The sequence below is a fragment of the Octopus bimaculoides genome, chromosome 10 (assembly GCF_001194135.2).
Source record: "Octopus bimaculoides isolate UCB-OBI-ISO-001 chromosome 10, ASM119413v2, whole genome shotgun sequence".
NCBI lineage: Eukaryota > Metazoa > Mollusca > Cephalopoda > Octopoda > Octopodidae > Octopus > Octopus bimaculoides.
This window is the reverse complement of record NC_068990.1, coordinates 45,879,315-45,890,219: the sequence shown is the minus strand read 5'-3', so window position 1 is coordinate 45,890,219 and position 10,905 is coordinate 45,879,315. Positions and strand designations below refer to the sequence as shown.

General features: G+C 33.5%; 1 protein-coding gene across 1 annotated transcript in view; it reads left to right on the top strand.

Annotated features, from left to right (window-relative positions):
• Window positions 1-10,905, top strand: part of LOC106874129 (serine/threonine-protein kinase PLK1) — a 154,977-nt gene that overhangs the window by 90,567 nt on the left and 53,505 nt on the right. Inside the window, exon 3 of the mRNA XM_014921746.2 lies at window positions 3,968-4,084. Coding sequence (XP_014777232.1) covers window positions 3,968-4,084 — 117 coding nt within the window. The remainder of the gene's footprint in view (window positions 1-3,967; window positions 4,085-10,905) is intronic.

Here is a 10,905-nt window from a genome sequence, read left to right as displayed (position 1 = left end):
TATATATGTATATAAATATGTATATATATTTATATGTATGTATATATACATATTTATATGTATATATGCATAATTCATTATAAGTTGATAATATACATCCCTTCATTTACACAGTCGCTTCACAATTACAATGGTTATATGATGAAAAAATATACTAACTCCATTATGATAAAGGAATAATATCAACATATAATAAAGCAAAAATATATACTTACATGCAGTTATACACACACTGATATGTTTGTGTGTGTGTGTGTGTGTGTGTGTGTGTGAACGTGCACTCACCATTGCAAAAATCCTGATTTTGATTTCCAGACCAGGTGATGCATTGCGTTCTTGAGCAAAACACTTCCTTTCATGTCACTCCAGTTCACTCAGTTGTTAATTGGGTTACCCTATAACAGACTGGCAATCCGCTCAGGGGTAATAATAGCCTGCCTGCAGAGTAGCATCATTCAAAACCTGTAACAATACAAGGAAGCACAATATGACCAGAGGTACATAACAACATCCAATAGCCTGGTCAATACAGTAATATAGTAATGTGTGCATGTGTATGTACATACACACATTATTAGTGATGGAAGCAGCTAGTTTAGAATAGCATTTTGTATATATTATATGTGTATATATATATATATATATATATATATATATACATACATATATATTTATACACACACACAAAATATGGGGCTTTAGTTCACATGTGATCTAAATGACTAGGTACGCTGGGTAAGTGCTGTAATGGATTACCAGGGCTCCAAGGTTGTAGCCAAGATGGAAGTTATGGAACTATTGTAGATTTCGAATATAGTAGATATATAATTGTTAAAGAGGACAACAAATGTTAAGGCAAGACAAATATCTCAAGCCATAAATGTTATTATTAGTGGAAAAATTCAGAGTCTTACAGCTGTTTCTGGGATATCCCAAAGTATGGGATATTCTGTCATCGGACACAAATAAGGAAAATGAGAAGGGTATGCACCACATTAGAAATTAAGTTGGCTGTTTAGTATTTCAATGTGTAAGTTCATAACAGCATTTGCTGTATAACATTTTCTATTTTGATATTACCATATTTGATAAGGCAGTAAGCTGATGGAATAGTTAGAATGCTGGACAAAATGTTTCGCAGTTTTTCTTCCAGCTATAAGGTTGACATTGCCTTTCATCCTTTCAGGATCAATAAAATAAAGTTAGAATTAAATATTGAGGCTGCTACTCTCATCTTGCTCTCTACAATCAGAATTGCTGTGCCAAAATCAGAAAGGATATTAGTGTATTTGGTCACATAAAAGACACACAGGTATATTAGACATATCTTAATTTCAACAGCACATGTTTAAGGAAAAGAGCATTGGAGAGTGTGTATCATTTAGGACCTGGGATGAGTTTTTGAGATATATTTTGGAGAAAATTACAAAGCATATGTAAATGTTTGCATTTCAAAATACCTTAAGTTGTTTAAAAAAAAGGGCATGAACAAGGACATTACAAAGATTACATTTTGATCGGTTGAAGTACTCCAATAGATTAAGAATACATAAGCATGTTTATTATGTGTGTGTCTGTGTGCGTGTGCATGCGTTAAAGTTATTATTTTCATTTTAAATTCAATAATAATAATAATGATAATAATAAATGATAAGTTAAAGTATATAAGAGTAAAAATAAATAATAAAATAAAATAAAACTGAAATAAAATTTATGTTCGGGTTGTGTACATGTGTGCATATGTGCATATACATATATATGCATATGTGCGTATATATATATATATATATATATATATATATATATATATATATATATGCACAACAGGTATGGATGTCAGTTGTTTATGCACCAATATGTGTGTGCCTGCATATATATGTCTCATTCATAAGTTACTTATTAGAGTATATAAATTAAAGTATATAGGAGTAAAAATAAAAATCAATAATAAAGTAAAAGTGAAATAAAATTTATGTTCATGTGTGCATACGTGTGTGTGTATATGTATATATACATATCAAACAAGTATAGATATCTTTGTTTATGTGCTACAGTGTGTGTGTGTGTGTGTATGTATGTTTCTTTCCTAAGTTACTTTATTAGTTCATAAGTATGTATGCATATTAGTAAAAGGTTATTAAAGTAATTATACTATTATTTATATTTAGATATTTATTCATAGTTATATCATATAACATTATGTTTAAGTTTATGTGAGAGGTAACACATATATATTTCTGCATATGTATAGATTAATAAGATAAAAGCATGTTTATTATTTGTGTGAGCATGTGTGTTCATTTGCGCATATATTCAAATTCAATAATAATGATAATAATCAATTAAAGTATATAAGTAAAAATAAATAATAAAATATATAATAAAATAAACAAATATAAGGAATAAAAAAATTTATTTTATTATTGTTATTATTATTGAATTTAAAATAAAAATAATAATTTTAAAGCATGCATGCACACACACATATATACATAATAAACATGCTTATGTATTCTTAGTTTACTAGCTGGCCCTGTGCCATCGAAAATGAGGGCTAATTGTAGTATTTTATATATAAAAAGGGTACAAAAAAGTGAAAATAAAATCAGTGTTTCAACTCTGTCTGACTGTGTGTGTGTGTGTGTGTGTGCCTCTCTGTGTGTGTATGTGTGTGTGTGTGTGTGCATATGTATACATTTATATATATGAGTAGCACAGTCTAGCAAACACACAGTTTTCTGTACTTGGTAACAGCCTGCTTCCTTCCTTTTTAAGTGTGTCTGTTTATATATGTATGTATGTATGTATGTATGTATGCATACATGTGTAAATGCACACATGTCTGTAATTCTATTTTCTATGTATCTTTCTAAATAAACATACACAAACACATATACATTCGCTCAAATATATGAATATATGTGTGTGTGTGTGTTTGTGTGTGTGTGTGTTTGTGTCTGTGTTTGTCTCCACAACATCACTTGACAACCGATGTTGGTGTGTTTACGTCCCCATAACTTAGCACTTCGGCAAAAGAGACCGATAGAATAAGTACTAGGCTTACAAAGAATAAGTCCTGGGGTTGATTTGCTTGACTAAAGGCGGTGCACCACATGGCCACAGTCAAATGACTGGAACAAGTAAAAGCGTAAAAGAGTATATATATATATATATATACATACACATACACACATCCCATTTTGTTGCGTTGCCTCTCTCTCTCTACAATCACCTTCATTACTTCCACACTACATTACTTTAACCTAACATTGTATTTGTAATTCTGTGTGTGGTTGTTTGATGTGTTTTACTTATCTACCTTCTTGTACCTCTTCATCCTCTCACACCTCAACACTTATTTAGTGTTCCATCTCCGCACCTGATGAATTCTTCAGCTTCAGATTTAGCTCTGATTTGTTCATTCTCATATGAAACATCATCAAAGCAATGCGTCATTACTGTCTACAATCCTCGTAGCATATTAACTTTACCATTCCTCCTAACTTTATTTCAACTGTTTTTTTCATCAACAGTTGGATTCCAGGTTTTGCACATTACATACATACATGCACACACACATTACAGACGCCACACACTTTCTTACAAGCACACACACATGCACACTTGCACACCTCTCCAACACATGCATATTAAAAAGCTTATGAACTTTCCTTCACACACACACACACACACACACACACACACACACACACACACACACACACACACACACACACACACACACACACACACAGACTTGCATGTACACATGTGTAATTTCTTCAACATATACGTTAATCCACACAGTTTTCTACAGTTGCACAGATATATACACATACATACAGACACACCCTTCCTTTCACACACACACACACACACACACACACATTACAGAATCTGCATACTTTCCTCTAAACAGCAATCAATAAGTGTATAAACTTCTGAAAATGTTCCTTTCTTTCACCAGATCCTACGTGAGATAGAACTACACAGAAACCTGAAACACAAACATGTTGTAGAATTCCATAGTTACTTTGAAGATAGTGATAATGTCTACATCATTCTGGAGAATTGCTCACGAAAGGTAAGTCTTTGTTGCGATTTACAAACCATTTAAAATCTTTATCCTCTACTGATGAGTAAGTGCAGGCATGATCAATGTGGTTTACAGGTTAGTTTCCCAGTCACATGCTTTTGGGTTCATTCCACAATGTGGTATCTTGAGCAAGTGTCTTCTACTATATCCTCAAGCCAAACACTGTTTTGTGAGTGAATTAATATGGGAGGTAGAAACTGAAAGAAGCCTGTAATATAAGTATGTGTTTATATTTATTTATACAGGATGTGATGGGTAAACTGTCACCATTTTATACTTTTAATTTCGCGCATGTGCATTCTTTGTTTTTTATTTTGTCAATTACACAGTATAGTAGAGTCAGTTGGGCTCCTTCTGTGAGAAAAAAACAAAGCAGCATAACGCAATTTTCTCTGCCAAAAATTTGGAAACGACATATTGTACTGCTTGGCATTCGTGTCAGAAGCTCCAATACAAACATTTCAGAGTGTTTAGATGTCAATCTGAGGACAGTGCAGAGGATTCAGAAAGAGATGAATGAGTCTAATGGCGATTATGAAGGTATGGCAGCTCAGAAAACTTACTGTGATCATTCTGATAAGAAAAGAACTCCTGAATTTGTTAGCGAGATCCAGGCCATAATTGACAACGATCCCTCCAAGTCAGTCAGGGTCATTGCCAGGGACATGAGAATGTCCAAGTTTCTTATCAGGCAGGTAGTGCATGAAAACAATGTGTAATCCTCATACAAGATGAGAAACGGCCAATTTTTATTTCAGGCCATCAAGGGCACTACAAAACTTTTGAACTAGCTCAAACACCCTCCCCCCAACTAAACATGCTTTGGTTTTTCTCAGACAAGGAAAATTTCTACCAAAAGTGATAAAAATCAAACATCCAGTCAAAATCATGGTGTTTGGAGTGATCACTAGTGATGGCTACGTTATGCCTCCATTCGTCTTCTAACATGGCCTCAAACTCAACATGGAGGTCTACATCAAGTGCCTGGAGGAGGTAGTGCTGCCCTGGGTCAAGAGGGTGCCTGCTAGGAAACCCTGTGTCTGGCAACAGGACTCTGCACCATACCACACAAGCAGGAGAATCCAGTCATGGCTGTCAGGCCTTTTCTGTGACCAGTTAGGTGTGTGTACACTTAGATGTTCGACTATTACTGTATGAGTTAGAGCTCCATATAGATTATCATTATTCAGTCAGCTTCCAATAAGTGGTTTGTCAACCACTGTATTTAGTAGTGTTACTAGCTATGATATACAGAGCATATGTATTGGAATGTTAAGATAAACACTTGTATAAATATTTAGTGCCTACATACATTTCATCATTGCAGTTATTTGGAGTTTCTAATCACTGCAATGGTGAAACATATGTAGGAACTAAATCTTCATACTGGTGTTTATTTTAATTTTCCAATATGTTCAATTATGCCTTTGTGTATGTCGGTGTTTGTGTCTCCCTGTATTGAGATAGCATGATCATTGTAAATGACTGTCATTGTCAATGATGTTAATAATTATGCTGATGATGATGATATATTCAGACTAGTTTCTTTATCTTGGTTATAATTACAACATTTCAGCTGTTGTTCCTTCTGGCCTTCTTCCTGGTTTGTGTTGTATTTGCTAACATTGTCAGAATTGCAAACTGATTCCTTTCCCAAATACACAAAGGCAGATTGTTTCCATTCCTTTGTCCACACCAGAGATATTCTTCTGTTAGTTATGCTTCTACTTCTGATGTCATTAGCATGTTCTGTTTGAATCAGCTATTATTACTGTAACAACTTAGAAGACACTATTCCAAATATCATTGTAATCATCAAGATTTAACATCCATTTTCCATGATGGCATAGATTGGATGGTTTGACAGGATCCAACTAACCTGAGTGCTGTGTTATCTCCAGGGTCTGTTTTGATGAGGTCTCTACAGCTGGATGCACTTCCTAATCCCAACCACTTTACAGAGTGTATTGGATGCTCTTTCATGGCATCAGCACTAGTGAGGTCACCAAGTAACTTGCAAGACAGAAAAAGAATGAGAAAATGCCATCTCAGTAAGGGATGGGGAAATTATTTCAGAGGAGTGTATAATAATAATAATAATTTTTCATCTCAAAAATTCAGACACATGTTTGAAATCTTTCAAGTGCTCATCAAAGATAAAATCTCTTAATCTTAGATCAATTGTGTCATAGTAGACAGAGTTGTGGAATCTGAGATGGTAAAACAGTATCAACTTCAACTAACTATAAACTGTGATTAATACATTAAAATTTCAAGTTCCACATATATTAATATTATTATTTTCTATACTAAAAATAATCAAATCAGATTTAAGGTTTTCTATCAGGTCATCCCATAAGTTCTGTCCGAATTTTGAATAAAGAAAACAAGTGATCAAATGTTATATTTAATTGAAATTTAACCATCAATGTACTTTCCCTGATTATCTATGACTTCCTTCCATCTATTTACAAGCTTTTTAATCCCATCAATGTAAAACTCTTTTGGTTTCAAAGTGAAGAACTCTGAAATGTCAGTTTCAACTTCCTCCTGGCTTGTGAAAGTTATGTCCCCGAAATTATTCTGTAAACTACGAAACAAATGGTAGTCTGAAGGAGCAAGGTTGGGAGAATTAGGTGGATGAGGAATTTTTTCCCAACCAAGCTCTTCGATCTTCTGTGATTTGATCTCTGCAGTGTGGGGTCGCACATTGTTCTGATGAAACATCACTCCTTTTTGATTCACTAAAGTGGGTCTTTTTTTCTTCAAAGCTTAGTTCAAATGCTTTAATTGCTGACAGTAGACTTGAGCATTGATTGCTGCATTAGGTGGTAACAATTCAAAGTGAATTACTCCTTTGCAATCCCACCAGATAGAGAGAACCTTTTTCCCATGAAGTTCCCTCGTTGGTTGTGGTTGAGTTTTTTCCCCTTTTACCAAGCCACTGTTTATGACATTTGACATTTCGATAGAAGATCCATTTTTCATCACTAGTCACAAGTCTATCCAAAAAGGGTGAAATGAGTTCAGGAGAATGGAGAGAAGATCAGATGTCAACTCGGGATTTGTGGTTGCTTCCAGACAATTCATGAGGCATCCATTTTCCAAGTTTAGGAACCTTTCCAAGTTGTTGAAGATGATGATGAACAGTTGTATGGTTTGAACTAAGCTTTATTGCTAATTCTTTAACTGATAATGCAGGATTTTCTTCAAGCAATGCCTCAAGGAGTTTATCATCAAACTCAACTTGACGTCCTGTTCGATCTTCATTTTCAAGACTGAAATCTCCACTTCTGAATTTTGCAAACCATTTTCTGCAAGTTCTTTCATTCAAGCATTCTTTCCCATAAACTGACTGTATATTTCAAGTCACTTCGGCTGCAGAGTTTTCTTTTTTTGTACTCATAAAACATTATGTGCCTCAAATGCTCTTTGGATACTTCCATGTTAGAAAGGGTTTTAATGAAAGAAATTTTAATTCTATTATTCTGTAAAATAATATTTAATTAGTTTAAATGTATACAAATGCATAAAAATAATTTTAAATTCCATTAAACATTCTAAAATACTATTAAATTTCATTCAATTTTAAAAAAGGTAAAATCGGACAGAATTTATGGGATGACCTGATATAAAGGAGGAACTGATAGAAGCAATTCCCTTTCTAAGAACAACATATTTGTGGTTTTAGATTTGCATTTTTAACTCCTGTTCTGTGGATGCAAAGTTTCATTGCTAAATTTTGTAGGAATAAACTTTTCAATATTTTACAATGTAATTTTAATTTAATTTATTTTTAATTTCATCTTTCATGCTACATTTACTTCAGTTTTATATTTACCATTACTTTAATCTCAAAAATAAAGGCTCGCCATATTTTCTGGCATTACAAACCAACATTGTATATAGTGTAAATATGCTGTGTAAACATCCAAGCATAATTTTCAATCCTTCTATGTCATCTTGATATAAGCCAATCTACCTTTTTTGAGCTGTAAATTTTGGTATGAAAAATTCAAGTTGTATGCTGGAAATACAGTATGTAATTAAGTTTATTTCTTTCAAAACACTTATTTGTTAAGTTGCTTTAAGTGTTCAATTTTTTTTTTTTAATTAGACAGAGTGCCAACAACATCTAAAAATCACCCTTGGCTCTATGATACAAGTTTCCTGTATTAAATTGATCTGAATTAAGACCTTCCACCAAAATTCCATGTTAATTTATGTTCTAAACACCAGCATAATAACGACAAAGTATTTTCCTAAATTCTTCATCATTTACAAAATCAATGAAACAAAGGCAGTGTATTTCAACAGAAATATGATAACAAAAGGGTTAATTCCACTTCAGTATCCAGACCATCATTCAGACTGCTACTTTGTGCAAACTTGAAATTGTTTTACTTTACCACATTTACAAATAATTTAAGGTACTTTAGTAGAAGCAATGCATTTGATGAAAGGCAAATTTTTTTTAATATTACTTAAGGCAGAATCGTTAAATCGCCAGACAAAATGCTTAGTGGTATTTTCATCTGTCTTGTTCTGTGTTCAGATTTCGCCAACGTCAACTTTGTCTTTCATCTTCTCAGGGTCAATAAAATAAGTAGCAGTTGAGCACTGGGGTCAATGTAATCGACTTGCACCTTCTCTTGAACTTGCTGGCCTTGTGCCAAAATTTGAAACCAATATTACTTTATACCAAATAGTTCTTGCATTGATTTTTGAACACATTTATTCTAAAATAAAAAAAAATTATGGTATAAAATCCAAACTTGCTATCTTCAATTTAGTTTTTATACCTATCCTCACTTCTAACCATGAAAGTTTGGTAATGACTGAAAAAGTACAGTCACAAATACAAGTTGCTGAAATAGGATTTTTGCGAAGGAGATGGTCCTTCACCTCGGTTGATCATGCTTGGGAATCCAGTAGGAAAGTGTAATGACACTTTGTTTTTGACAGGTCTTTATTGGAGGAGGTGCCTGAGGACTTTACCTCCTGACCTTCCCAGGTATAACGAGCACTGAAAATGGATGGGTGAACTGATAAACGGATAGGGAAATTTATTACGAATGTAATTTTTCTAAGCTAAAATTATTTTTAAGCTATATAGAACTTTTGGAGACAACACTAAACAGTTTTGGTTAGGTTTTTTTCTTTTTTTTTCCTGTATGAAAAGAAAAAAAGAGACAGATAGAAGGCCAAAAAAATTCATGCAAGGTATAGAACAGTCTTGTGACATTGATATAAAAATCCCACGCATTGCTGTGCAGCCATTGCTGATCCCCCTCCACATGCCCTCACCCATCCAAACAAAAAACAAACAAAATAAAATGCTATAGAAAAAAACAGTCATAATTATCATTAGAATTGTCAATAATTAATAAAATTGCTGATGCATGTATTCCTTCTGGTATCACACCACTATTTGGTATGTGTGTAGGTATGTGAATGTATGAATGTAGCTTTACAAATATTATCATCCATGTGCCACCATTGCTAACACTAGAATTCTCTACACATGTCTTTTCTTATGGTTTTTACACTGAAGCATACAGTCTTCCACTTGTTGACCGATGGTCAAGCGGTCTATCTGCTGTCAACACTCGCTGAGTGGTTGCCTGGGCTTGCTGTGGTTGATAATGAGCAAACATGCACTGAGGCTACGACATCTCCAGTGCTTCCTTGACGGTGAACAGGTGTGGTCGCCATTCACCAGACATATATTTCTGCAGCTAGTCTGTCTTTATGTTTTGACTTTAAATTCCACCAAGGTTGGATTTGCCTTTCATCCTTTCAGGGTCAATAAAATAAGTACCAGGGGTTGGTATAACTGACTATCACCCTCTCCTGAAATTGCTAGCACTGTGCCAAAATTTGAAACCAATAATTAGTAATGGAAATAAGGTGGTGAGCTGACAAAATCGTTAGCATGCTTGACAAAATGCTTCACAGTATTTCATCCATCTTTACATTCTGAGTTCAAATTTTGATGAGGTTGATTTGCCTTTCATCCTTTTGGGGGCTCAATAAAAAAAGTACCAGTTGAACACTGATGGAGGGGGGTCAATGTAATCGATTTACATCTCCCCTAAATTACTGGCCTTGTGCCAAAACTTGAACTCAGTAATTAATAATGAAATAGTGATTCTAATGTAAGGAAGTAAAATATAATGTCTCAAACTAATTGTGTATTTCTTTCTCATAAAACTAAAGTTGAAATATTTACAATCAAGTGAATAGTTAATTTATCAACACCCACCCATCCCAGTTCTTACACTCAGAACAATTGATACAATGATTATTGCTAAATGATTTTGCCCACATCATTTTTTCTTTTATATACTAACCCATTAATGCATGAAGTTTAATTTTTATTCTACAGTTAATTGCAGTTAAATAATACGAGAAATAAATAGTATTGATGAAAAAGAAATTCATAAAAAAGAGGATTGTACAATAGATTGTATTCATGAAAAGTTTAATAATATATGAACAGTATTTAGAATTGAAATAAAATACTTTGTATTGTATGGCTTTGTGACTGTTACATTTTTTTTGTGGGCTGGCATAATGCAGTAAGGGCTAAACAAAACAAAAACTTGTTAAAGAAAGCAAGTATGGCTGTGTGTTTAAGAAGCTTGCTTTACAACCATGTAGTTATGGGTTCAGTTCTATTGTGTGACAGCACGAGTCTTTTATAGCCCTTGGTTGACCAAAGTTTTGTGAGTGTATTAGGTTGACAGAAATTGTATGGAAGACCATTGTGTGTGTGTGTATATATATATATATATATATATATATAT